Source organism: Mustela putorius, unplaced genomic scaffold (assembly GCF_011764305.1).
Source record: "Mustela putorius furo isolate JIRA1106 unplaced genomic scaffold, ASM1176430v1.1 tig00003870_pilon_pilon_pilon, whole genome shotgun sequence".
NCBI classification, from domain to species: Eukaryota; Metazoa; Chordata; class Mammalia; order Carnivora; family Mustelidae; genus Mustela; species Mustela putorius.
In genome coordinates this window covers 10,859,857-10,886,450 of record NW_025422022.1, presented here as the reverse complement: position 1 = coordinate 10,886,450, position 26,594 = coordinate 10,859,857, and the positions used below count along the sequence as shown (strand labels likewise).

Here is a 26,594-nt window from a genome sequence, read left to right as displayed (position 1 = left end):
GTTAACTCAAATGGATCAGAGACCTATATGTAAGTGCTAAAGCTGTGAAATTCTTAGAAAAAAAAAATGGTGTAAATCTTTGTGTTCTGGAATTAGCCAGTAGTTTCTTAGATATGACACCAAAAGCACAAGAACAAAAATAAGTTGGACTTCATTAAAATTAAAAATTAATTATGTTTTGAAAGGCACCATCGAGAAAGTGAAAGCCAGCCCACAGAATGGGAGAGAATATTCGCAAAGTATATATACAGTTAGGAACTTGTATCTAAAATGTATAAAGAAGGGCACCTGGGTGGCTCAGTCAGTTAGGCATCTGCCTTCTGCTCAGGTCATGATCCTGGAGTGGCTCAGCAGTTTATCTGCTGCTCCCTCAGACCCTGCCCCTTCTCGTGCTTTCTCTCTTATGCTCTCTCTCAAATAAGTGAATAAAATCTTCAGAAATAAATATATAAAATGTATATATGTCTTTAGATTTTTATTTATTTGAGAGTGAGCGCGCACGCAAGAGAGAGAGCACCAGAAACCACCAACCAGGGGAGAGGCAGAGAAGCCGAGTTCCCTGCTGAGCAGGGAGCCTGACACGGGACTCCATCCCAGGGCTCCAGGATCGTAACCTGAGCCAAAGTCAGATGCTCAACCAACTGAGCCACCCACGTGCCCCTAAAATTGTATAAAGAGTTCTTAATGACCAACTGAATCACAGAAAGATAACCCAATTTTTTAAAATGATTTATTTATTAGAGCATGAGCGGGAAGAGCAGAGAGAGGGAGAGAGAATCTCAAACAGACTCTGCACTGAGCTTGGAACCTGATTTGGGGCTCAGCCTCACAGCCCTGAGGTCACTACCTGAGCTGAAACCAAGAGTTGGTTGCTTAACCAACTGCCACCCAAGCACCCCCCAAAATAACCCAATTTTCTGAATGGCCAAAGGGTCTGAATAGATGTTTCTCCAGAGATAGACAAATGGCCAATAAGCAATGAAAAGATGCTCAACATCATTAGGCATCAAGGAAGTTAAAGTCAAAACTGCTATCCCCATGTTTATTGCGGCATTATTTACAATAGCCAGATTATGGAAGCAGCCCAAGTGTCCACTTAATGGATGGATAAAGAGGTGATGTATATATATATATATATATATATATAAAGATAGATATACAGATATAAAAAAAACTATATATGTAATAGACTATTAGTCAGTGATAGAAAATAATGAAATCTTAACCATTTGCAATGATGTGATAGAGTTGGAGGGTATTACCCTAAGCAAAATAAGTCAGAGAAAGACAAATACCATAAAATTTCACTCATATGTGGGGATTTAAGAAACAAATGAACAAAAAAATAAATGAGAGACAAGCCAAGAAACACTTTTAATTATAGAGAACAAATAAATAAGTAAATACCATAGTTGAAGAGAAATCTAAAAAATAAAATTAAATTGCAGTGGGATACCACTTTATACCCACTAGGATGGTTATAATAAAAAAGACAGACAATAACAAGTGTTGATAATGTAGAGAAATTGCAACCCTCAGACACTGCTGTTGGGAATGAAAAATGGTGTAGCCACTTTGGAAAATAATCTGGCATAACCTCATAAGGCTAAACACAGTCACTGTGTGATGCAACAATTCATTTTCTGGGTATATACCCAAGAGAACTGAAAACTTGCTCACACAGAATCGCATACACAGATGTTCCCAACAGCATTGTTCAAAGCAGCCAAGTGGAAATAACTCCATAGGTAAGAAGAAATTGGTATATTCCTAAAACAATGTGATTCAGCAATAAAAAGATAACAAAGTGCACATTAATTATAAGGTAGATGTACCTTGAAAACCTCACCTAAGTGAAAAAACTACACACAATACCACATCCCTTATTCTATTCATATGTGATGCCCAGAGTAGGCAAGTCCGTAAAGATAGTAGGTAAGGGGTTGCCTGGGTTTGAGGGAGTTGGGAGATTGGGGCATGATAGCTAAAAGGTATAGGGTTTCTTTTTGGGATGAAGAAGATGTTCTAGAGGATTGTGCAGAAGGTGGCAGAACTCTTTAGTAAAGATAAAATTGAACACTTGAAATGGGCAAATTGTATGGGTATGTGAATTTCATCTCAGTAAAGCCCCAGCCAGGTAGGCTTTTGAGGTATGCCATATTCTTCCATGGCTTTTGTTTACCATCCTCATGTTTTGAGCCTAATTGTTCTTCACATTCTAGAGCTAAGCCTCTCGGCTGGGAGCCTGCAGTTGGAGCACAGGAGAGATCTGGAGCACAAAAGGCGAGATTTCACCTCCTGCGGGAACAAGAAGCTCTACTTTGACACCCATGCCTTAGTGTGTCTACTAGAAGAAAATGGTAATCCTTTTGTGGGTTGCTCAGGGCCGGGAGTGCCGTGGAAAAACATTAAATGATAAGTTCTCCTGATCTTAACTAACTTCTCCTATTTCTCTTTGACATTTAAGTCTACAGATGATCTTTTGATCAATCTCTTTTTTTTTTTTAAGTTCCTTTTTTTTTTTAATCTTTTTAAAGATCTTATATATTTATCTGACAGGAGAGAGAGAGAGATCACAAGTGGGCAGAGAGACAGGCAAAGAGGGGGGAGCAGGCTCCCCGCTGAGCAGAGAGCCCTATGCGGGACTTGATCCCGGACCCCGAGATAATGACCCGACCTAAAAGGTTCTTTTTTTTTTTTTTAATTTATTTATTTGACAGACAGAAATCACAAGTAGGCAGAGAGAGAGGAAGGGAAGCAGGCTCCCCACTGAGCAGAGAGCCCGATGTGGCGCTCGATCCCAGGACCCTGAGATCACAACCCGAGCAGAAGGCAGAGGCTTTAACCCACTGAGCCACGCAGGCGCCCCAAGGGTTCTTATTTTTTAAGGACATTTTGCTTCCGCTAGACCAGTTGAGACTTATTGTATACATTTTCTCTTTGTCCCTAAGAAATTCTTGTATATGATTTCTCTTTGTCCCTGAGAAGCATATTTTTACAACATCTCTCTGGAGGTAGAGTGTTACAGATAACAAGTTAGACACAAGTTAGCAAAACTCAGGAATGTTTCCTAGGACACTTGCTTGATGCACAAAAGTGGTAGTTTTGTTACTGGGCGTGTTGTGTGCTTTTAAAATTGTTATGAAATTAAAATGTTGCTGAGCAGCCATTGCTAATTTCAACTTGTAGGGTTTTTTTAATAGTTCAACTAATATTTTCTTAATCACTATTAATGCAAAAGATGCTCCAACATATATGACGTTTATTGAAAGTGGATTCAGTGCATAGATAACATTCTCTTTGAATCTTCTAGACAGACCGACTCTAATTCTCTGTATTATGAGTGTTCACGACGCTCTAGATCTTGCCCCAGCTGTACGTGTTCGTATCTGCAGAACTGCTCTCCGGACCTGGGCTTCACTCGCCAGGGCCAAGCAGGTGGCAGGAGCTCTGTGCTCACCTGGGGAGTTAGAAGCTCTGGGTTCAAGCTCCGCCAGGGCCCAGCTGCAAAGCGGGGCAGTTCTCTCCTCCTTCCCAGTTTCTTTTTTCTTTTTTTTTTTTTAGATTCTATTTATTTGAGACAGAGATGAAATGCACGAGCAGGGGAGAAGCAGACTCCCTGCTGAGTGGGGAACCCAGTGCAGGGTCGATCCCGGGACTCCAAGATCACAGACCTTAACTGAAGGCAGACACTTAACTGACTCAGCCACCCAGGTGTCCCGGTCCTTCCTGGTCTCTGTCTCCTCATCTCATTAGCAGTGTGGGCACAGTAAAAATTCCAAAGGGTCCTTTGAGTATTAAAGGAAATACAGTGTACCTGAGTACACTTCAGAAAAACTGTTAAGTACCATATCATAATCTTCATTGCTTTCCTTCTTAAACTTGAAACATTGGGGGTTTTTTGACCAAAAACCTCTTTCGGTTCAGAATTTAGAAAAGTAGAATGGAAAAGAGAGGCATCAGAAATTATGTGGATAAGCAGAAGTCTTCCTGCTTTTTCCTTTTTTCTGTGGATCTAATGTTCTTGCATTCAAAGTAACCCATTGTAAAAAGCCATATTGGAGAGAACGGGGTGTTTCTCTACACACTGGGTTTGATGAGTAAGGGAGCCTCTTAAGTCTTATTAAATGGCAAGATAGCAGCAGTGGGCTCGAGATGGCCACAGATCTTTCTCCCATTAACAGGTGGGGTTTATTTCTCCTCCCCCACCAAAAAAGTCTGTTTATTTACTTTTGATAAATAAAAATTGTTCACCTTAAAGTGTGATGTTTTGATAGATGTACTTCCTGCTTTTCTTCATTTCAAACCTTGACACATGAATTTTGGGGTATCTCAAGACTGGTGTTATGGGGACCCTGCCAAGATGTAGGGCGCAAGGCCTCTTAGACGAATGATGGATATTTAAGATGCTATAGGGGAGGGCCAGAAGGACCTGTCCAGGAGCACTCCCACCTACCATCCTTACCTTCTCCAGAGCTGCGTCTCCTGCTTCACAAAACTTTCTGCGTGTGTATAATCTCTCTAACACTGATGGTGTCTTGTTCTCTCATTCCTACAGAACATTATTGTTTTTTAAAGATTTTATTTGACAGACAGAATCACAAGTAGGCAGAGAGGCAGGTGGAGAGAGAGGAGGAAGCAGGCTCCCTGCTCAATTTCAGGACCCTGGGATCATGACCTGAGCCAAAGGCAGGGGCTTTAACCCACTGAAGCCACCCAGGCGCCCCCTACAGAGCATTATTTTGTATCTGGTAACCTGGTAGGTTTTCAGACCTAACTTTTGCTTTTTCTTACCCCTTTCTCCTCCCATAGGTGGTTATAAATTATAAGGCTGTGGAGTATATTAACAGCGTAAGTACTCCGCTGGTCTCTTTTTCTTTTCTTCATAATTGCCAAACCTAACTATGTTTAGCTATGAGCACTTTTTCCAAAAGTTTTAAAAATTATATTTTCATTTTCAAAAAATGTAGGCAGAAAAGAAACAGGAAAAATATTCTGAATCCCAATACCCCAGAGCAAGCCAATGTAACATTTTGGTGGGTAACCTTTTGGATGATTTTTCTAGATGCACATGACCCACATGTTGAAAATCAAAGGAGTTTGAATAAATGAAGGAAATAGGTCTTTGGAGGTCTTTTTGTCTCTTTCAAATCTCTTTGTTTCTTATAGTTGGGGGCTGCGTGGGTGGCTCAGTCCCCTAGGACCCTTGATTTTGGCTCAGGTTAGGATCTCAGTGCTCAGAGCTGGAGATCTTGGCTTCGAGCTCAGCAGGGAGTCTGCTTGAGATTCTCTCTCCACTCTCCTGCCCGCCCCCCTTCCCACTTGTGTATGTGAGCAAGCAGGTCTGCACTCACACTCAATAAAATTAAAAAAAAAAATTATAGTCAGGGCACCTGGGTGGCTTAGTCGATTAAGCCTCTGCCTTCAGCTCGGGTGATGATCCCAGGGTCCTGAGATCGAGCCCCACATCAGGCTGCCTGCTCAGCGGAGCACCTGCTTCTCCCTCTCCCTCTGCCTGTTGCTCTGCCTGCTGGTACTTGCTCTCTCTCTGTGTGTGTCAGATAAACAAAATCTTTAAAAAGAAAATACATAGTCGGGGCACCTGGGTGGCTCAGTGGGTTAAACCTCTGCCTTCAGCTCAGATCATGATCTCAGGATCTTGGGTTCGAGCCCCACGTCGGGCTCTCTGCTCAGCAGGGAGCCTGCTTCCCCCTTTCTCTGCCTGCCTCTCTGCCTACTTGTGATCTCTCTGTTAAGTAAGTAAATAAAATATTAAAAAAAAAAATACATAGCCTCAACTTAATCTCATTCAAATTATATCACTTACAATTTATGCAAACAAATGTGCCTTTAATTACAGGAATCAGTAGATTCTTCTGTAGTTCTTACAGGTGGAAGTATTTAATGAAAAAATTAACTTTCAGCGTCTTGGTTTAAGCCTTTTATTAGAATTGCCAATGTGAAATATAAATTACTATCTAAAGTTATTTTTTTATTTTCAGCTTTTTAAAAAATTTAATATAAATTCAGTTAATTAGCATACAGTGTTTTATTAGCTTCACAGGTAGTACTATCTAAAATTATTAAACACAGTAACACTGCTGAGTTAGATCTTTCAATTCAGCATCTGAGTTTACTGAGTATCAAAGCTATTTTTTTTTTTTCCATCCTGGTCCTCTCTCCACAAGTGACTGAAGAGACTTGTGGAGGAAAAATAAAAAGAACAAATTTTTCCTTTTAACATCAGATGAATTGATAGCTAAATTACTAGTTGTCGGGACGCCTGGGTGGCTCAGTTGGTTGGACGACTGCCTTCGACTCAGGTCATGATCCCGGAGTCCCGGGATCGAGTCCCGCGTTGGGCTCCCAGCTCCTTGGGGAGTCTGCTTCTCCCTCTGACCTTCTCCTCACTCATGCTCTCTCTCACTGTCTCTCTCTCTCAAATAAATAAATAAAATCTTAAAAAAAAATTACTAGTTGTCTTTATATGGTCAATGATTTGATGGATTTATGCTGGATGTGAAATAATTGAGCTTTCCTACTTAAGTAAATTATTCTTTACTAACGTGTGCACTTTAAAATAGGGAAATCAAGTCCTAGAAAATTTAAGCCACAGGGAAGGAAATAAAGATTACCTAGAATTTTTGTTAAGTTACAAAAGCAGTAAATTGCGTCTCTAATTTTGATCTTGCTTTCCTTTCCTTGACCTCGCAGTGTAGGCTTCCTCTATGTCATGAGACAGTCTCAGGAAATAGGATTGTTTGCAGCTAGGTAGGACGGTAGAGGACACCAGCCCAGCCCTTTACCTTTTCATGTAGAAATAGATGTGTCATGCTTCTAGAGAGACAGACACAGCACAGCCTGCGATTCCAGTCTTCCTGAATTCAAAACATTTTCTCCCCTTCTGTGAAGGGTTTTTTTTTTTCTTTTTCTTTTCCCCCAACAAATAGAGTCGCCAGAGTGTGACTGTCTTTGTGTGTTTGCTTAGGCTTCACCACCCAGCAAGCAGAAATCACGGTCTCTGCCTTGGTCAAGATCACGGACGCCAACATGGATATCGTCTACAAGGATATGGTCACCAAGATGCAGCAGGTTAGCTTTGTCGGGGCATGGTAGCAAATTTAAAGTCTGAAGGTTGTTGTTTGTAATACGTATTTTTGGATAATACTGTATTGAAAAACATATAGTACTTTTTAAGATTTTGTTTATTTATTTGAGAGAGAGAGAGAGAACAGAAGCAGGAGGAGGGGCAGAGGGAGAAGCAGGGCTCTATCCCGAGACCCTGGGACCACGACCCAAGCTGAAGGCAGACACTTAACGAACTGAGCCACCCAGGCTCCCTAAAAAGCATATAGTACTTTTAACCATAGTTGAGAAGGAAATGATCCTAGTGGTATAAAAAGTAGTTTATTCAAGGGGCAACTGCGTGGTTCAGTCTTTTAACCATCCAACTCAATCTCAGCTCGGGTCTTGATCTCAGAGTCGTGAATTCAAGCCCCACATTGGGCTCCACGCTGGGCACGGAGCCTACCTTAAATATTAAGCCTACCTTAAATAAAATACATATACTTGTATTTCTTTTTTCAAAGCTATCTTCTCAACTGTTGTAGAGTCATATTGGAAAACTCAGCTGTGTTGAAAATGGACTCTTCCAGTCCACCGTACCGAACACAGGGAGATGTGGCTGGGATCACAGCAGAGTGTTCTCAGACCGCCACCCTTTGAACTGACTCACTTGATGGGATACTGGACTTGAGTCTTTATTCTTCTCCTTTCTTCATTCTGGAATAGAGGACGACCGTGCTGAACCTCTCTCCTCGTGTCCATATTCTCCTGGTTTCTCACTAAGATGATTCCAGGTGGGAGGCAGACGTCCTAGGCCAGCCTAGGTTACATGTTTCGTTTCTCTTTTTTCCTAGGAGATCACTGTTCAGCAAATAATGTCTCAGATTGCCAATGTGAAAAAGGATATGATTATTTTGGAGAAGAGCGAATTTTCAGCCCTCAGAGCAGAAAATGAGGTAAAACTAAAGAGCTGCTCGTACTAATAAAATGCTCGCTGTTGAGACGTTGAAACATAAATACACAGACAAAAGTGGACAGGTTAGATGTGTTTTCACCAAGTGTCCACCACCAGATCAAAACATGGTATATTCTGGCACCCCAGAAGCCTGCTAACCCCTGCTAGGAAGACCCCTATATCCTGTGTCACCGTTGACTGGTTTTGCCTTTTCCAGAACTTCATCTGGGGGAATCCTGTGGTGTGTCTTAATGGTGGGTTGATCTTGCTCATTGTCTGTAGTGTTAAATAAATGTGCCTCGTAACTCTACTGTGATGTATGCTTGACCCCTGAACAACACGGGTTTCAACCAACCAGCCAACCACTTCACACAGTTTAGTCAGTGTTTTCTCTTCCATATGATTTTCTTTAATACTTGCTTTTCTCTGGCTTTCTTTATTCTGAGAAGATGGTATGTAATACATATAACATTCAAAATACATCATATTATCAGTAAGGCTTCTGGTCGACAATAGGCTATTGAGTTTTCGGGGAGTCAGAAGTTACATATAGAGGTTGTTTTGGTTTTTTTTTGTTTGTTTTTTTTAAGATTTTATTTATTTATTTGACAGAGATCACAAGTAGGCAGAGAGAGAGGGGAAGCAGGTTCCCTGCTGAGCAGAGAGCCCATTGCAGGGCTTGATCCCCGGACCCGAGATCATGATCTAAGCTGAAGGCACAGGCTTAACCCACTGAGCCACCCAGGCACCCCTATATATGGAGATTTTTAACGGGGAGGGGGTGATTAGTGCCCCTTACCCCCTGTGTTGTTCAGGGGCCAACTGCATATTAGAATTGTTTCCAGCTTCTGGTTATCACAAAGTGTTGCTGTAAAATATCCCTTGGTTTGGCGGGGGTGGGGGGTGGGGTTCTTTTGTTGTTTGTTTGTTTAATTCAGTTTGGTTAACATACAGTATATTACAAGTTTCCAGGGTAGAATTTAATGATTCATCACTTACATTTAACACCCAGTGTTCATTCCCTCACGTGCCCTCCTTAATGCCCGTCACCCAGTCACCCCGTCCTCCCCCCCCCCCCACCAGCAACCCCCAAGTTTGTTCTCACGATTAGGAGTCTCTCATGGTTTGCTTCCCTCTCTGTTGTTACCTTACTGTATTTTTCCTTCACTTCCCATATGTTCATCTGTTTCTTAAATTCCACGTATGAGTGAAATCATCGTATTTCTCTGATTAACCTATTTCACTTAGCATAATACCCTCTAATTCCATCCACGTCGTTGCAAATATATCCCTTGGTTTCTTAAGTGTGGCGTTCAGCACTGAAGTGAGTGCTGTGTTTGCATCCTGCCTTTTGTTTTCGGTCCTAGCTAAAGTCTCATAAATGAAGTCCATTTATTAGTGATTCATCTTAGTCTTATGAACGGCCTTCTAGCAAGAGAATCCTTTTGCTAGAAAACAGTAGTTGGATACTCTCACATTTGCCCTTGAAATCAGCTATTTGAAGGCAGGATTTATTAAAAGAAAAATTGAAGAAGGTATAAAGACAGCAGGGCCTCTGGAAGCAAACGTGTATGTTAAAAACAATGTGTTACTGGGGTGGCTCAGTCAGTAAGCCTCTGACTTGATCTTGGCTCAAGTCTTGATCTCGGGGCCATAAGTCATGATCTCGGGGTCCTAAGAAACATGAGCCCCGCGCTGGGCTCCACACTAGGGAGCCTACTTTAAAAAAAATTAAACTGTGTTACTGATTTTATGTATCCTTCAGGATGAAACTGACTTCAAGATAGGCACATGCGAGTTTTTTGTTGTTGTTGTTGTTGTTTTCGATTTTTAATTATTTGTTTGGACAGAGCAAGAGAGAGAGGGAACGCAAGCAGGGGAGTGGGAGAGGGAGAAGTCGATTTCCTGCTGAGCGGGGAGCCCGATGTGGGGGCTGGATCCCAGGACTCTGGGATCATGACCTGAGCCGGAAACAGATGCTTAACGACTGAGCCACCGAGACCCCCAAATAGGCGCATGCATCGTAATACCATTCTGGTATGATAATCGTGTCTGCTCCCAAGACTTTTCAGCTCATGCTTCATTCTGAATGCAGCCAGAACTGTGCACGAAAATATGTTCTAATGTATGTTTATTACCAAGTTTTAGGTATTTTTTTCTAGCCATATCCTTCTAGCCATATCCTTGACTTGTTTTTTTTTTTTTTATGTGTTTTTAGAAGATAAACGTGGAGCTACATCGATTAAAACAACAAATAATGGTGAGACCCTCACTTCTCCTTGCATGTTTGTAGGCAGTTACTTAAACATAGTAATAAATACCATGTCAGAAGTTCTTTAGGTGTTCTTAAAAACTTAATCTCATCTTGAGCATTTGTGTAATATGTCTCAAAAGTACACACTGGAAGGTTTAGCTAAGAACACAGTGAATAAGTTGGTGAGGTCTGTAAACAAATTCATTAAGAAAATTGTGTTCTAGGATGAATGGGGTTATCTTTAAATTAAATGTTGAAGTTGCAACATATGGAGTCTTTAGGTTCTGTTAGAACAGACTGGGTTTAGAGAATTACATGTGATTTCAAAATGCTGACTGTGCCAGCTGTTGGGTTTCTTTTTTTTTTTTTTTTTTTAAGTAGAAAGGACATGGATGTTAAGGAAGAAAAGGTTGTGATGAGTGTTAGAAAGAGGCTTTATTTAAACCAGAATTTCATATTTTCCTCCTTTGAGTCCTTCTCTGCTTTCCAGAGTTGGCCAGGGAACAGCTTCAGTCATAAATTCCATAAGGAGATTACACTGGGAGTCTCAAGATTAAAAGCTGCAGGAACCCACTCTGGCCTTACGCCTAAGCAGGCGTTATTTGTATAATGACTGGGAAGTCCCAGGCTTCACATCCCAAGAGGGTTTCCATTTCTCACTTTGGATTTCTTTCTCTCTTTGTTTGCCCTCCTGCCAGGATGAAGTGGTCAAAGTCCGAACAGATACCAAGTTAGACTTCAATCTAGAAAAGAGCAGAGTGAAGGAATTGGTATGTTTCTTTATTCAAAACAGAGTGTGAATTCATCGCTTTGTAGGATGGAATGCTCGGTCTGGTCTGAGTATATAGACAGTTCACCTGTGCATCGTTGATAGACACGGTTTTCTCTTTAATTATATTCTAGCTTAGAGCTTAAGTTTGATACTTTGAAAAATAAAATGAAAATCTTGGGAGGCGCCTGGCTCCCAATCTTGGGTCAGTCGGTAGAACATGTATGACTGTTGATCTTGAGGTAATGAGTTCAAGCCCTGCATTGTGTAGACATTTCTTAAAAGTAAAACCTTATTAAAAAATGAAACTCTTGGTCAAATCAAGTTTGAATCTCATTTTATTTCAGAGAGGGAGAGAGACTAAATTACGTGTGATTTAGATATTACCAAAGAAATCAAACCAAATCTCACCCTATTTCATCTAACTTAAACCTCCACAAGTCCAGATTTTTCTAAAGTTAAGTTGATCACCTGCCTTGAATAAATTAAATTTAATTGTACACTGAAATTCAAGATTAAAAAAAATTTCCATATAGTCTTTTTAAAAAATTTTTTTAAAGATTTTATTTATTTGACAGACAGAGATCACAAGTAGGCAGAGAAGCGGCAGGAGGGGACGGGGTGCAGGCTCCCTGCTGAGCAGAGAGCCCAATGTAGGGCTTGATCCCAGGACCCTGAAATCATGACCTGAGCCGAAGGCAGAGTCTCAACCCACTGAGCCACCCACGCGCCCCCCATATAGCCTTTTTTAACTTTTAAATAGAGAAATCTTAATGACTTGATTGCATTGTTTCCAAATATAAATTCAAAACAATTTTTTAAGTTATACTAAATTGAAAGTTTTGTTTTGTTTTGTTTTTTAAATTATTTAATTTATTTATTTGACAGAGATCACAAGTAGGCAGAGAGGCAGGCAGAGAGAGAGAAGGAGAAGCAGGCTTCCCACGGAGCAGAGAGCCTGATGTGGGGCTCGATCCCAGGACCCTGGGATCACGACCCAAGCCGAAGGCAGAGGCTTTAACCCACTGAGCCACCCAGGTGCCCCTAAATTGAAAGTTTTAATTATGAAAAGTACTTTTGTGCATTTGCTACCAGAAAGATCTCGGAAGAGGTGCCGGAGTGGTTCAGTTGGTTGAGCGTCTCCCTTTGTTTCAGGTCATGTTCCTAGTGTCCTGGGTCCCTCATCAGGCCCTCTGCTCGGTGGGGAGCCTGCTACTCCCTCCCTCTCTGACCTTACCCCTGCTCATGTGTGAACACGTACATGCGTGCTTGCGTGCGCGTGCTCTCTCTCTCTGTCGCTCGCTCTCTCTCTCTCTCTCTCTCTCAAATAAATAAATAAATAAATCTATCTTTAAAAAAAGAAAAGGGGGTCTCAGAAATGTAGGCTGTAAGTAAGTAAGTGGAAGGGCACTTGCCCCTGTGTGGTTAACTTGTGGGATTGTGTACAGGACTCAAGAAAGCTGTGCAGATACAGTTCTGCTGCCCTTGGTTTTTCAAAAATAATGCATAAACTACTATTTTTTTTCCAAGTTTGCACAGCAACACTTTTCAATTTTTTATTTTACTCAGTTAAAATTGACATAGAAGGCATTATGTTAGTTTCAGGGGAACAACATGATGATCTGCTACTTGCATACACTGCAGGGTGGTCACCACCTTAAGTCTAGTTACCATCTTTCATCACACATAGGTACAAAATTTTTTTCTTGTGATGAGAACTTTTGAGATCTGTTCTCTTAGCAACTTTCAAATAGTGTATTGTTACTCACTGCAGTCTCCATGCATGACATCCTAGGACTTAACTTATTTTACAGCTGTAAGTTTGTATCTTTTTTTTTCTAAAGAGTTTATTTATTTGACAGACAGAGATCAGAAGTAAGCAGAGAGCCAGGCAGAGAGAGAGGGGGAAGCAGGCTCCTTGCTGAGCAGAGAACCCGATGAGGGGCTCGATCCCAGGACCCTGAGATGGTGACCTGAGCTGAAGGCAGAGGCTTAACTCACTGAGAGCCACACAGGCGCCCCTCTAATAATAATGTTGAGTTGTCTTTTGTGACTTTTAACCCATCTATCTTCTCATTCAGGCTTTATTTGAATTTGATAGCAGTGGTTAGATACCTTCTTTATTCTTAGAATAATGAGAAATGGGCTATGTGAGGCATATTTTAACTAATACAGAACTGGATTCACATGTAGAAACTGGGTATACACAGTTGTTCATTGTCTCCTGGTTTTTCAGTTTGCTTTTAACCAAAATGTACTACAATGATAAGTGAAGCTAATACTGAAATTCAAATAAGTACTTAACTCTGTTTGGAACCATCTCTGGATTTCAAGAGTTAAGCTGAGCTTTGTTGTACAAAATCATTATTCCCATGTCACCTGTCTTTCTTGTCTCAAAAACCACTTTTCAACAGTAAAGATTAATTCACCTAGCATCACTAAAATATTTAACAGGTGCTAGTGTATGATTAGTCTCTAGAAAAGGAAAAAAATTTTAATTAGGATGAATAATACTTCAGTAGTAAAATACTTAAATTAACATAAAATCTATGACATGAAATATCCAAACTTTCCTTTTGCCTTAGGTGTCAAATGTCTCTGCATAGCACTGTTATTTAGAATTTTAATTTCAAATTCTTCTAAAATACTCTTTTTTTAACCATCTTAACAGATTAGATCTTTTAAATTTAAATTCAGTTAATTAACATATAGTGTATTACTAGTTTTAGTGATTCCTCAGTCTTATTTATATATTACCCAGTGTATATTACATCACGAGCCCTCCTTAATGTCCATCCCCCAGTTACCCCATCCCACACCCCCATCCCCAAGGAGAAACTCATTATTTATTTATTTATTCAGCAGACAGATCACAAGTAGGCAGAGAGGTTGGGGGGGCAGGAATCAGGCTCCCCACTGAGCAGAGAGCCTAATGCTGGGCTCCATGGGGCTCCAGGATCATGACCTGCTGAAGGCAGAGTATTTTTTTTTTTTTTAAGATTTTATTTGTTTGACAGACAGAGATCACAAGTAGGCAGAGGCAGGCGGAGAGAGAGGAGGAAGCAGGCTCCCCACGGAGCAGAGAGCCTGATGCGGGCCTCGATCCCAGGATCCCTGGGATCATTACCTGAGCCGAAGGCAGAGGCTTTAATTCACTGAGCCACCCAGACGCCCGAAGGAGAAACTCTTTTAATTACCTTTGACCTTATGGGTTTTGTACTTAGCAAAAAATCTGAATGCACTTGATTTAGGAAGATGCCCATAGCTAAGAGCTGTGTGCCTGCTGAACATGGGTGAAAGCCCGTGAGTGGATGGGCCTTTCTAACCTAGTTGAGAAGTGGTTCTTGGTCATTCTAAACTGAGAAGACTTGAGTACAGGACAGCAGTGTGTATTCACTGCGCATTGGTAAAGAGGAGTGACAGGACCTTCCCTCTCCTTGTTGAATAAAGTTCTGTTTCAGTTCTATAACTGGTGCTACTTACAGCCAGTTTCAGAGCAGTATGACCTCTAAGCCACTGCGGGGTACAGGGAGATAGAGTCACATAGATGTTAATTTAAAAATCACGGGCAGGACCAAGATTGAGGCTTGGCTTTTCTCTAGAGGCGGGTGAATACTGACTGAAAAATCCGGTCCACCCTGCCCTCTTGTGGCATTTCGATGCATAGCTCCTTCCTCTTCTAAAACCCTGAAGTTTAGACTGAGATCAGTATTCTTTGGTCCTGATTGGTACTTGGTTTAGGGTTTGGGGGGTTTTCTCCAACTTAAAAAATTTCTGAGCAATATTATTTTTTATACCCTAGCACCCTGGTAGTCCAGGGGAACATTTTATAGCTAGAAAGTTTTCTAGATACATGAGCACTGATTTTCTCCCCTATCATAGTGTTTGTTACCTTACTGAAGAATTAAATAACTAATTTTTCATTTGCTCAATTAAATCCTAATACCTACTACTAAGGAGATGTGTCTGATTTTGGTCTCGGTGTCAACAAAATTGCACTAAATTTTTGCATAAATGTCAGTACCCGACCCCCAAAAAGTCAATAGCCAAAGGCAGGATACCACTTTGATTCTGGGGAATGCTGGTGAGTTCCTTCAGTAACACTGGATTGTGACACACCCAAGTGGGTGGTTGTTTAATTTAAATCAACATGTGATGGTTTAATGCTTATCTTGTACCAGTGTATTTATATTGTATCTTTAGGCAATGCCTGTCACATAAAAATATTCCTTGAAACCATTTTTCCCCCAATTTTATAACATTCCTAACTTTGTCTAAGCCTCAGGTAGTGACCAGTTTTGTGATTGTGACAGGTTAGCTCCCAGACTAAATTGTTCCCCACTTTTACAACCCTCTGAAAAGCAGCAGAAAGCACATGACTCAACAGCCATGCAAACTGGTGCCCGGAGAATGCTGTGACAGTAGGGGGAGGGGCCACATGGCATCACAGAGAACAGATGACAGGAGCAGAGAGGTGAAAGGTGACAAAGGGAACCCAGATACTGGAGCAGTGAGTGGCTTAGAAATAAGACACTTCAGGGGCCCAGTCAGTTAAGCATCTGCCTTTCCCTCAGGTCGTGATCCTGGGCTCCTGGGATCGAGCCCCATCATCAGGCTCCCTGCTCCGTGGGGAGTCTGCTTCTCTCTCTGCCTGCCACTCCCCCTGCTTGTGCGCTGACTCTCTCAAGTAAACAAACAAAATCTTCAAAAAAGAAAAGGAGAAAGGAAAGAAACTTCAAAAAAATATATCTAAAGGAAAGGGGCAAGTAGGCTACTTGATTCCAGATGTGATGTCTAGTGTCCTATATTCTTGGAAGTACTGAGACCAGAATATTTAAGGCAGCAGGAAAGGAGAGAGAGGAATACATCAGAATCTGACCTGTGTTCCGTGTTCATTGGTTTCAGTACTCGTTGAACGAAAGGAGGCTGCTGGAAATGAGGACAGAAATGGTGGCATTGGTAAGAAATGAGACTACTTTTCGTGGTCATTGTTCTCATCTTGGCTTCATCCACGTGTGGTTATTGTCCTTTATAATGATACGTTATGGGGGCAGGTTCTCAAGTTTTGTGTCTTAGGGTGTGTTTGGGGTTTTTTTTTTTTCATTGTAGTAAAGTACACATAAAATTACCAACTTAACCATTTTTAGGCGAACAGTTCAGTGGCATTAAGAACATTCACATCCTTATACAACCATCCACAGAGCCCTTTACATCTTGTAGCCCTGAAACAACTTGTCACACGCTAACTCGCATTCCCTTCTCCCCAGCCCCTGCCTACCGCCATTCTGCTCTCTGTCTCTATGAACTGACTACTCTAGGAACCTCATATAAGTAGAATCACACAATATTTGTTTTGTGACTGACTGACTTCGCTTAGCATAATGTCCACAAGGTTCATCCATGTCGTAGCCTGTCAGAATTTCCCTCCTTTTTAAAGCTAAATAACATTCCATTTGCGGATAGACCCCAGCTGGATTATCCTGCCAGTGGACACGTTGGCGTCATCTTTTGGCCACTGGGAGTCACGCTGCTGTGGGCGTGGTTGTGCCAGTATCTGTTGGGAGTACCTGTTTTGACTTCTCTGGGGCAGGTACCCAGAAGTGCGGTATCCTAGAATTTTCTTGGCACTTAATAGAATATTTGTTTATGTTCATGAAAGTTTAAATCCCAGTGATTGAAGAATAATAAGGAATGGCGATTTTTTAGATTACTTTTCAAATTTACAACATGCTTTACTTTTTTTCCGCCTTCTGTTACTTGGGACCTCTTAAACGTGCAAGACACTTCCATCAGAGAATAGTAGAGTATTCCTCTGGAATATGTTTCTGCTCATCCAGACTTCTATTTCCTTGTTCATTACCAGACTTGTTAGCCATAAGGAACTACATACAAATGACCCTTGAACAGTAGGGAGGTTAGGGACCCTCCCACGTAGTCAAAAATCTGCATATAACTTTTGACTCCCCAGAAACTTAACTACTAATAGCCCACTGTTGACCGGAAGCCTTCCTGATAACATAAACAGTCAGTTAACACATATTTTTTATGTTATGTGTATTATACACTAAAACAAAGTAAGCTGTTATTAAAATCATAAGAAAGAAAATAAATTTATAGCACCGTACCATATTGAAACAAATCAGGTTTAAGTGGACCCATGCACTTTAAACCATTGTTAAAGGGTCTGGGCACCTGGGTGGCTCAGTGGGCTAAGCCTCTGCCTTCAGCTCAGGTCATGATCTCAGGGTCCTGGGATTGAGCCCCACATTGGGCTCTCTGCTCGGCAGGGAGGCTGCTTCCTCCTCTCTCTCTGCCTGCCTCTCTGCTTACTTGTAATCTCTCTCTGTCAAATAAATAAATAAAATCTTAAAAAAAAAAAAAAAAAACATTGAATGGGTCCATTGTACTTACTTGTCCTGGGATATTTAGTGAATTATTTTTGTGCATTAATGAAATGTTACAACCCCTTTATAACATCAGCCAAACTTGCCACCCTTAGAGGATGGTTGTGTATCTAGTTTAACTGTATTGTATTTGGAAAAGAACAGAAATAAGTCTTTGGTATAACCACGCCTCATACTCATAAAATACTTGGTGTTTGAACTTTGAAAGAAGAAAAGTTTAAAATGTGAATAGGAATTGTGTCAAGGCAAATACTTTTAGATTATCTAAGATTGCATTCACTTTTTTTTTTTAATTTAATTTTATTTTATTTATTTATTTGTCAGAGAGAGAGGAAGCACAAGCAGGGAGAACGGCAGGTGGAGAGAGGGAGAAGCAGGCTCCCCGCTGAGCAGGGACCCCAAAGCAGGGCTCGATCCCATGACCCTGAGATCATGACCTGAGCCAAAGGCAGACACTCAACTGACTGACAGGCATCCCTGTGTTCACTTTTGAAAGCATTTTTTGTATACCTCTCACCAAGAGGGAAAAAAATGACGTACCTTTATTGTCTTTGAGTACAGACTGCCTTTTCACTTTAACCTTAATTTGTAGACCAGTGTATCCTTTACAGAAGCTTTTTTTTACATTATCACATTTGGTTGTCCTGTGTGAGGACAGGGCCAGTGGTGTTTGTTTTGGGGTTTTGGTGAGTTTTTTTGCTTTTATTTATTTATTTATTTATTTTTCAAATTAAAGTAAACAGGCCCAGAGACAGTAAAGGCCCTGACCAACGCAACATAACGGAGGATAGTGGAACTAAAGCTAAAGCCCAGGTCTCCCTAAGCGTAGGGAGCATAGCCCGTCTTTCCTGTGGGACGGCGGGAGCCGAGGGGACAGCACGTGTATCCCAGGTGGTTTAATGCTGTGAATCTCTTTGTTTTGAAAGCATGCCCAGCAAGATCGGGCTGTCACCCAGACAGACAGGAAGATAGACACTGAGGTTGCTGGCCTCAAAACCATGCTGGAGTCACACAAGCTCGATAACATTAAATATTTAGCAGGTAAGCTCTTTTTCGTCTGGATAGTTCAAACAAGCGGAAAATACATAAAATTTGGAAAAACTGCGTTTCTTTGATTCTAACACATTTTTTTTTTACCTTTTAATGTCTCTGAAATTAGAAGGCAGGTTTTCTGATAGGTGGAGTATTATACAGTAATTGGTATTTTTTTTTCCTTAGTAGTAAAATAATGTGCTTTACAACCAGTGGAATCTTAAGTTTTATAAGATACTGTCATTGAACTGTCGTTACTTGGGATTTTTTTTAGTGAAATTCAAGACAGTATTTTTTGGATGGAAGGAAAGTCTTTTGAGTTGCGATCTTTCTGCTTCAATCGGGGACACTCCTTGTAAGGAGTTAATTTTGGTTTTGTAATTTTTGAGCCAAAAAAGGGAATGAAAATTCACATGTAAAAACAACCCGGTGATTATTATAATTCACATCTAACATTTTGGATTAATCAATATATTCAAGTTATACTAGCAGTTAGAAGTGGAATTTTGTTGGTGACATTTTAAAGGGTGTGGCCCTCTATAGTACATACACATATCCTTTGTGATCACAGAATTTCTGAGGTTCATTGAAAAGTTTTCGCTGACTCTTGGATACTTTTCTACTTTGAAGACTGTTGCAGAGAGCGGAGTGTTTTAGTGGGCAGGTGTGTCGTCCAATGTGGCACCTCCCATGCGATCTGAGTTTCCTGGGTTGGTTTTTCTGTTTGGTGGATAGGTAGAAAAGCACCTATATGTTTTCTTAATAAAACGTTTTTCTTTTAAGTAACTCTTAACACAACTAATACTATGCTCAATTTTTTTTTTCTTACAGGATCCGTATTTACGTGCCTAACAGTAGCTCTGGGATTTTATCGCCTGTGGATATAATAAAGTGTCTATTTAAAGAGATCCCTATTGTTCTGCCTTAAGAACACCAGATTGCTGGGTCTCTTCCCCCCCCATTTCCAGATTTTAACCCTAGTTTTGACTTAATATATATTATTTATTTTATGCAGATTATGGACATACAACCAAGGAATAATGGTTTCTTTTGTCTTTTCTGTTTAGTTGCCTTTGTACCGCTGAGTGGTGGTGGACAAAACACGGAAGACCCCACTCAGCCGGACCAGTGAACTTGGTCTAACCTGTGGGACATGCCAACAGTAAATATTTATATAACCCTACAATTTTTAATCTTCTGTCACATAGAGGATTTGGGGGGCCTCCATTTAAAAGGCACAACGACTTCACTAAGTGCTAAAGGATCACCGAAACTAAACCGAGAGCACCAGACCCTCTGTCCCTCCGACCCAGCCCTTCCCCTCAGCCAGTGCCCACGTTAGGGGGCAGCCCCAGTGGGTTGGTGTGCTAATGATTCACCTGTACTATTCCCCTAAAGCAGTTATTTTTCTCTTAATTTCCATTGTCTTAGTAAGTTGTCATGGTTATTTTTCACGTGCCTTTCAGCCAGAAAATCTTGTTGCCTAATGAAATTTTGTAATCATTACAAATGGGGACTCTGGTTTTGCCTCTCAGAGTGCTAGATTTCTCTCCCACCCTTGCACTGTGTGTGTGTGTGTGTGTGTGTGTGTGTGTGTGTGTGTGCCTGCTGGGGTTCTTACCGAGAAGGACATTCTCCCGTTATTTGAATGACTGGTGTGGGAGAGAATAAGCATTTTAAAAACGAGAATGTGGAGAGCGTGTTTGTGTCTTTCTCTGCATACACGCACATGCACAGGACCTGGTACAGGGGAGAAACCACATGTGCACTTGTTGATCGATGTTGATCAAATCGGTAGGATAAATCATCCGCTGTCACTGTTGTAACCGCATTAGCAAAAAAGTTACCTTTGTCCTTTGGATATCTTTCTAAACTTCAGAAAATGTAAGTCGGTGTCTTTTTTTTTTTGAAACATATGTTTAGCACAAAGCTGCTGAACTCCAGATGAGCCTGAAAATCGAGTACTTTGGCATCAGTGGTATCAGTTTCAAAATGAATAATTATTTGATTGTTTTAAACTTGATCCAAAATTATCTCAACGGCTTCGTAAAATACTGTAGCCATTGTGCTTCCTCTTTCAGAAAAGGATCCCCAGAAAATACTGCACATTGAGCCAGTTGCCTTAAGTATTACAAATTTAAGTAAATGACATCCCATTAAGACCACATTTGCAACTACTTAATATAACTATTGTTAGTAAGAGCTTGGAGAAAGGGCCTGGAGCACAGACACTCCTCCAAAATCAAAAGAATCCCCAAGAGGAAAAAAGCACTGTATGCAATTACGTTTCAAAGCAAACACTTAACTTGCATAGGTTAGAAACAAGCAAAGTGACCTTACTTCCTGATAAAATATTTGAAAATATCATTCAGTGGGGTGACACTCTTTTATCTAACAAAAGTATTCCAGATGACATTCCTACTGGTTTATACTGGCTGCAGCAGTCACTTAATTTGGGCCTTGGATTTTGGTGTGTAGTTTTCTGCAGTACAGAACAGACTCCCAGTACCTGCAGCGTCGGGAACAATGAACTTGCCTTTTGGTGGCTCAGATTGCATGCATAGATGGAGGTTAGGAAGGTTCGGGACTGTGTTCCCTTTGTTTAGTCAAATGCAATCTGTTTCAAAAGCATATAAACCAGAAATACAAGCATACCCTTCCCACTGCTGGCCGGCCCAGGCTTCTGTGAACACCAGAAGCCTGGTGGGACAGCTTTCTGAACTAGCTTGGTTCAGAGGGATTCGGATCCCCTAGGAACTTCGGCCTTAGCCTAATTTCCGAAGGGAGAGGATGCCTGGCACAACTTCCAGGTAACCCAGGCCGTAGCACCTGGGAAACTCAGCAGGGCCAGGTAGCACACATGTAACCTGCGACGCCTGTGCTACAAATGCCCAAAGCAGAACGTCAAATGGACAGACTCTGCCTTTCCTTTCCATTCTTGGGGGCGCCTCTGCATTCCTACACTCTGCTCTCCCCTGCCCTTTCCTTGTTTAAAGAGCCTAAACTCCAATTCTCTGTCGTTTCCTGTTCCATTAATAAGCAAAACCTGTCTGTCCATACCATTCTTTACAGGACACAGGATTTTGATTTCTGGGCTGTTCTTATCCCTTAAGCTGCTTTTCTACCTTAATATCTAAGAAAAATAAATCTGAGTGTATTCATTTTTTCCCTTAAGTATGCCAAGTACCTCAGTTGTGAAGTCAAGTTCAAGAAGAAAGGCTTGACTCAAACCAGACATCTTGCTGGAATTTGTCTCGGAACACTCTAAAAATAAAAATCCCGAGCCGGGCTTTTCCCTTTCTAGCTGCACAGAGTGACGTGAGCTTCCCTCCCCGTGTCCCGGCCTCCAGCCGCCTCCTTTGCCGCCTCTGCCTGTTACTTAACCATTCAGCTTGGGCGCACTTCCCCTCCGCTCCCCCGCCCCCACCCCCCTCTCCCGCCCTGCTCTGTTGATGGGGTTGGCATCATTTCTGAACAAATAACACATAAATGGTACTACAGAACTCATGTCTAGAAAACTTGGGCTTTACCATATGTTTATCAAATTTGTGGCTTTCCTGACACTAAAGAAAACATGTTAAACAGAAACCACTTATTCTTGATGTACTCTTTGTGTTTGAGAATGTTCAGCCCTTCACTGGAATTTTGTTTTGAAAATATCTGTCCTTCTAGATTTACATTCATGTTCTTCTGATTCTGTTCTTTTGATTATAACCCAAATCAATTTATTAACCATTGTATCACTTAACCAAATAGTCAGTTACATATTGTTATATGAGTGGGTATAATATTTTTATTATGGAAAATATTTAATTGTTTCTATGTAACTACTACACCTTTTATTTGAATTACTCAGTGGATTGGCAAATTGAAAACAACTTCTGCCTGCACTGTATTTTAATGTTACTCCCTCCATTGTATATGACAGCACTGGTGTATTACAAGAAAACCTAATACCCTAAAACAGGGGGGTTGTATAGACGATAACTTTGAAAGTGCTTACTTGATTTGCAAAATAAATTTTTTATTCAAAAGAATTAACATGCTCGTGTAAAATACTTGAGAGGAAGTGCTTTAAGAGAAAAAGATTTTTTTCACTCATCTGTGTACATTGGAATTCACAGAAAACTGTGACTCGAGATAGAACTGGGGGCTTACATAGAGGGGTAAATGAGTTTTAATCACAACTTTTTAGAAGTATCTGCGCGGACTCAGTTTTCGAGTAATCGAAGTCCCGATCAGGCTAGCTGGAGCAAGAAGGAATTTGCCTTTGGCTTATGATTAAAGTTCAAGAAGGGCAAAAGTCAAAATGCAATCAACCTCTCTCTGCACCTCTTACCTCGCCTTTGGGTGGGCAGAATTCTCAGACCAGCTTCCGTTGTGGACAACTGAAACACCTGCACATCCCTGACCACTTAGTGATTGGAGGGTTCGTTCACCTAGACGAAGCCTTGAAGAAAGGATCGGAAGCGAGCAGCCGCAGTGGCAGCCTGCGGACTTGCACAAGGAGGGAGCTCTTCAAGAGTCAACTCCGTGCAGGTGGCCTTCTGTGTAACAACGTCGTCTGCTTCAGAGAAAAGCAAACCCCTTGGGAACGTGGATGAATGAAATAGCCCAGAAATTAATGTTAGGTACCTTTCATTTTCTCCAATCAGAAGTCTACCCAAGTTAGAGAGTCAAATAAACCAGACCTGAGGTGAGCCATAAAGGTCCTGAAAGTCCCCAAATTTTTGCAGACTTTTGCAGACAGATTTGCAGACTCAGCCCTGTATTTATAGAGCAAGTGTGGGGTGCAGGGTGTGGGGTGCTGTGCACAGCCTCCCACCTGGTCCTACTTTCACATCTGAGGGTGCGGCAACCTGAAAACCTAATCTTTGCCTGGGGCCTTTGATGGCTTTCAAAATAAGAACACACTTCAAAGAATGACGTTTTCTAGAAACAGCTTTCTCTCTGGAACCAAAACCTCCGGCTCTCCACAGCAGAGCTCTGACCACACAGCGTCCTGCTAGTGGTACCTCTACTTTAACTCCGCAGCTTCCGGGCGGGGGTCTGGGATAGCAGGATGCTGGGGAGGGGTCTGGGCACTGGGCATCTGCATCCTTGACGTAAACAGGCAACACCCAGCTTCATTCAGGTCTCTTTTACATGTTGCAAACATGCTCTTGACTGTTACTACTCCTGCACTCTCAGGAACAAGGAGTGGAACATTTTACAAAGTCCCAATTCTTTTTCTCTCAGTTTAAATTAATCCCCACCCTCACCCCCCACTCATCGGTTCATGATTCTGAAGCTTCAGGTCAACTTAATGTTAAAGCCCAGGGAGCTGCGCTCATGGTTTTCCTCAGCACGTCCTTCCCGCACTTACTGTCTCGCACAGGTGCTTGAATTCTTCCTCGGCCACCTCTGACTCCATCACAACGTGTGTTCTCCCAGGAGGGAAGAAACAGCTGCTGCGTGGCCTCTTGTCCCTTGCATAAAAGTCAGTGTCTTTACCTACTACAGAAGCATTTTTTACTATTTCTCTTGCTTTTGTAGAAGTTTATAGTGTGCATGAGCCTCACATCATCCTGAAAGACGCTGTAACAGGTGGTGTCTCTGGGCTATTTGTGAAAAAGTGTGATGAGATTTTAGGGAGAAAGGATGGAAGCCTGCTCGCTTCCAAAAGATCGAGATACTTGGTGAACCCATGAGAGCACTTGTGAATTCTTTCTTTCTTTCTTTTTTTTTACATCATAGCTGTTGGATGCTTTCAAATGTAAGTAACACAAAACAAATAGCGGCTAATACCAAATGACATTTATTACTTAATTGAGTCTAGAAATAAAGGTGATCCTCAGGGTTGGTTTGGCAGCTCGACATTGCTTTCAAGGACCCAGCTCTTTCCATCTTGCTATTGTTAGCCTCCTCCGTGTGTTAGCTTTCAGCTTCAGCCTTGGTATTACCTGGTCACAAAATGGCTGCCACAGCTCCAGGCATCACATCCTCACATGGCAGCGTGCAAAACAAAAAGAAAGTGAGGTGCACAAGGGCTCTTTTCATAGGTCTGTCTCCTTTTAGTCAAGGAGAAAGCTCTATCCCACTCCCACAAAAACCCTGGATGTCTCATAGGCCAGAATGAGGTCACATAGCTACCTACAGCAAGACAGGTTGCAAAAGAGAATGTTTAGGTTTTGCAGCCCTTCTGGTGGGAGCAGGACAAGGAAGAGGGAAGCTGGAAGTCTTTGTTGGGTTGGCATTCAACAGTGTCGGTTACAGTGTTTGTGTGATTAACACAGGCTGTGCACTAGGGAGAAGGATGTAATTAAGTCACCACCCTTTCGTGGCTAGAAATGCTTTAGGATGTCCTTTCCCTTTATTTCCAAGAACCTGTGGCTAATTTTATTTTACTCTATGCCACAGAATATTTTTACTGGTTCTCTGACCAAATTTTAATTCCTATTTTTTTTTTTAATTCTAAAACGAATGATTGGGATTTGTTCCAAATAACTTGCATATTTGAGGAAAAATAAATCTGTTAATGAACAAATTCACATACATGCTTATTTCTCAAAACTCCTCCCCAATCTGCAGGGCAATATACCCTCAGTTTTGCTGAATTATTTTGGCCAAAGCACAGCATAACCCAGATAACCACTCCCCTTCCATTCAACAGCGCTGTACCCCCGTATCCTGATGTTTATTTTTGCCTCGGTTTGCCTTTGGCTGCACAGCAGAAGCATGCGTTTCCCCCAACTGTCCTATCTGTTCTTGACCTCTGTTCCCAGCTTCTTGGTTCCTTCTTTTCCAACTATCTCCTATAAGAATAACTCAGAACATACATACTAGATCTGAAATTCACATGGTTGAGGGACAGTAAAAAAGTGAGTCTACAAAAAAAAAAAGTGAGTTTACATCTGGTAGAAGTCAGGTTTGGGGAGGAACGGCTGTGGCACAGTTGGTGACCATCAGGCTTGCGAAGGGGGCAGCGGAATTTACTGAACATCATGTTCTTTGTGGGATCCTGCAGATTCCTAGCGAAGCCAATTCCTTCATGCAACCTAGGACAGGTGCACCTGCAAAAAGTCTGCTTAAGATGTGTGAATGCAGTTAAACCAGAAGGCCAGTGCTCAGTGAGAATGAAAAAGCTGTTGAACTGAGCATGGTCAGGTCATTCCGAGTCTTCCCTATTAATACTTATGTGAAAGCCTTTGCTTGGTTATGAACACCGCAAGTGCTGGGAGACAGAACAGCATCCAAGTCCTCCAAGGTTTAGCAAACACTAAGGCAAAAAGTTTAAGGTTTGGAAAAATCTATTAACTTCTGCTTGCCAGTTAATAAAACTGCAATGATTTTGTTTTAGCGGCACAATACCTTGTTTTGGTTGCTAACCACCAGTTTTTATGGGCAGATAATTTCACAACCACTAATGCGATGAGTCAGGAGATCTGGGTTCAGCTCCCAGCCTGGCCACTTGCTGTGCTCTTGGGAAAACCACTGGACCTTGCCAAGCCAATGGTTCCCACATTTCTAAAATAACAGCAACAATAATAATGAGAATGGGAATCATTATGGAGCTTTGGTTTCATGTATTTCAGGCACGGTTCTAAAGTCTTTCCACGCTCACTTACTCTTCATCACATCCCTAGGAAGTAAGCACTGAAATGATCTCTTTCCAGAGGGGGAAATCAAGGCAGAGACCAAGTAACGTGCCCCACAGGCACCCAGCTGATACACTTGGTGACTCCAGATTCAAACCCAAGCATTCTGACTCTGAGGAATAGAGACTCTACCCACTGATAGCACTTGGTAAGCATCAAATGAGGTAATTTTTAAAAAAGTGAAATAAATCCATTTGTGCAATTAACTGGAATCACGTACCTACTCATAATTACCAGTAACGTTGCTTATACCACTACCCAAATAAGTATATTTCCCTTAACTCTACTCCCTCGCAACCTCAGAGTACCAAGACAGATGAAGTTATTGAGAAAGATGCAGTATCCTAGCAAAAAACTAGTCCTGGCGCGCTGGGTGGCTCAGTCGGTTAAGTGTCTGCCTTCAGCTCAAGTCATGATCCCGGGGACCTGGGATTGAGCCCCATATTGGGCTCCCTGCTCTCCCTCTCCCTCTGCCTCT

General features: G+C 41.6%; 1 protein-coding gene across 2 annotated transcripts in view; it reads left to right on the top strand.

Annotated features, from left to right (window-relative positions):
• MCUR1 (mitochondrial calcium uniporter regulator 1) overlaps positions 1-22,516 on the top strand; it is a 28,978-nt gene extending 6,462 nt beyond the window's left edge. The window contains exons 2-9 of one of the 2 annotated variants that reach the window (XM_045066969.1): positions 2,223-2,360; positions 6,989-7,092; positions 7,920-8,021; positions 10,239-10,280; positions 10,973-11,044; positions 15,949-16,002; positions 18,374-18,488; positions 19,311-22,516. In XM_045066969.1, coding sequence (XP_044922904.1) covers positions 2,223-2,360; positions 6,989-7,092; positions 7,920-8,021; positions 10,239-10,280; positions 10,973-11,044; positions 15,949-16,002; positions 18,374-18,488; positions 19,311-19,366 — 683 coding nt within the window. In that variant the 3' untranslated portion in view covers positions 19,367-22,516. The remainder of the gene's footprint in view (positions 1-2,222; positions 2,361-6,988; positions 7,093-7,919; positions 8,022-10,238; positions 10,281-10,972; positions 11,045-15,948; positions 16,003-18,373; positions 18,489-19,310) is intronic. The other variant, XM_045066970.1, reaches the window with a different exon arrangement.
• Positions 22,517-26,594: the final 4,078 nt, after the last annotated feature.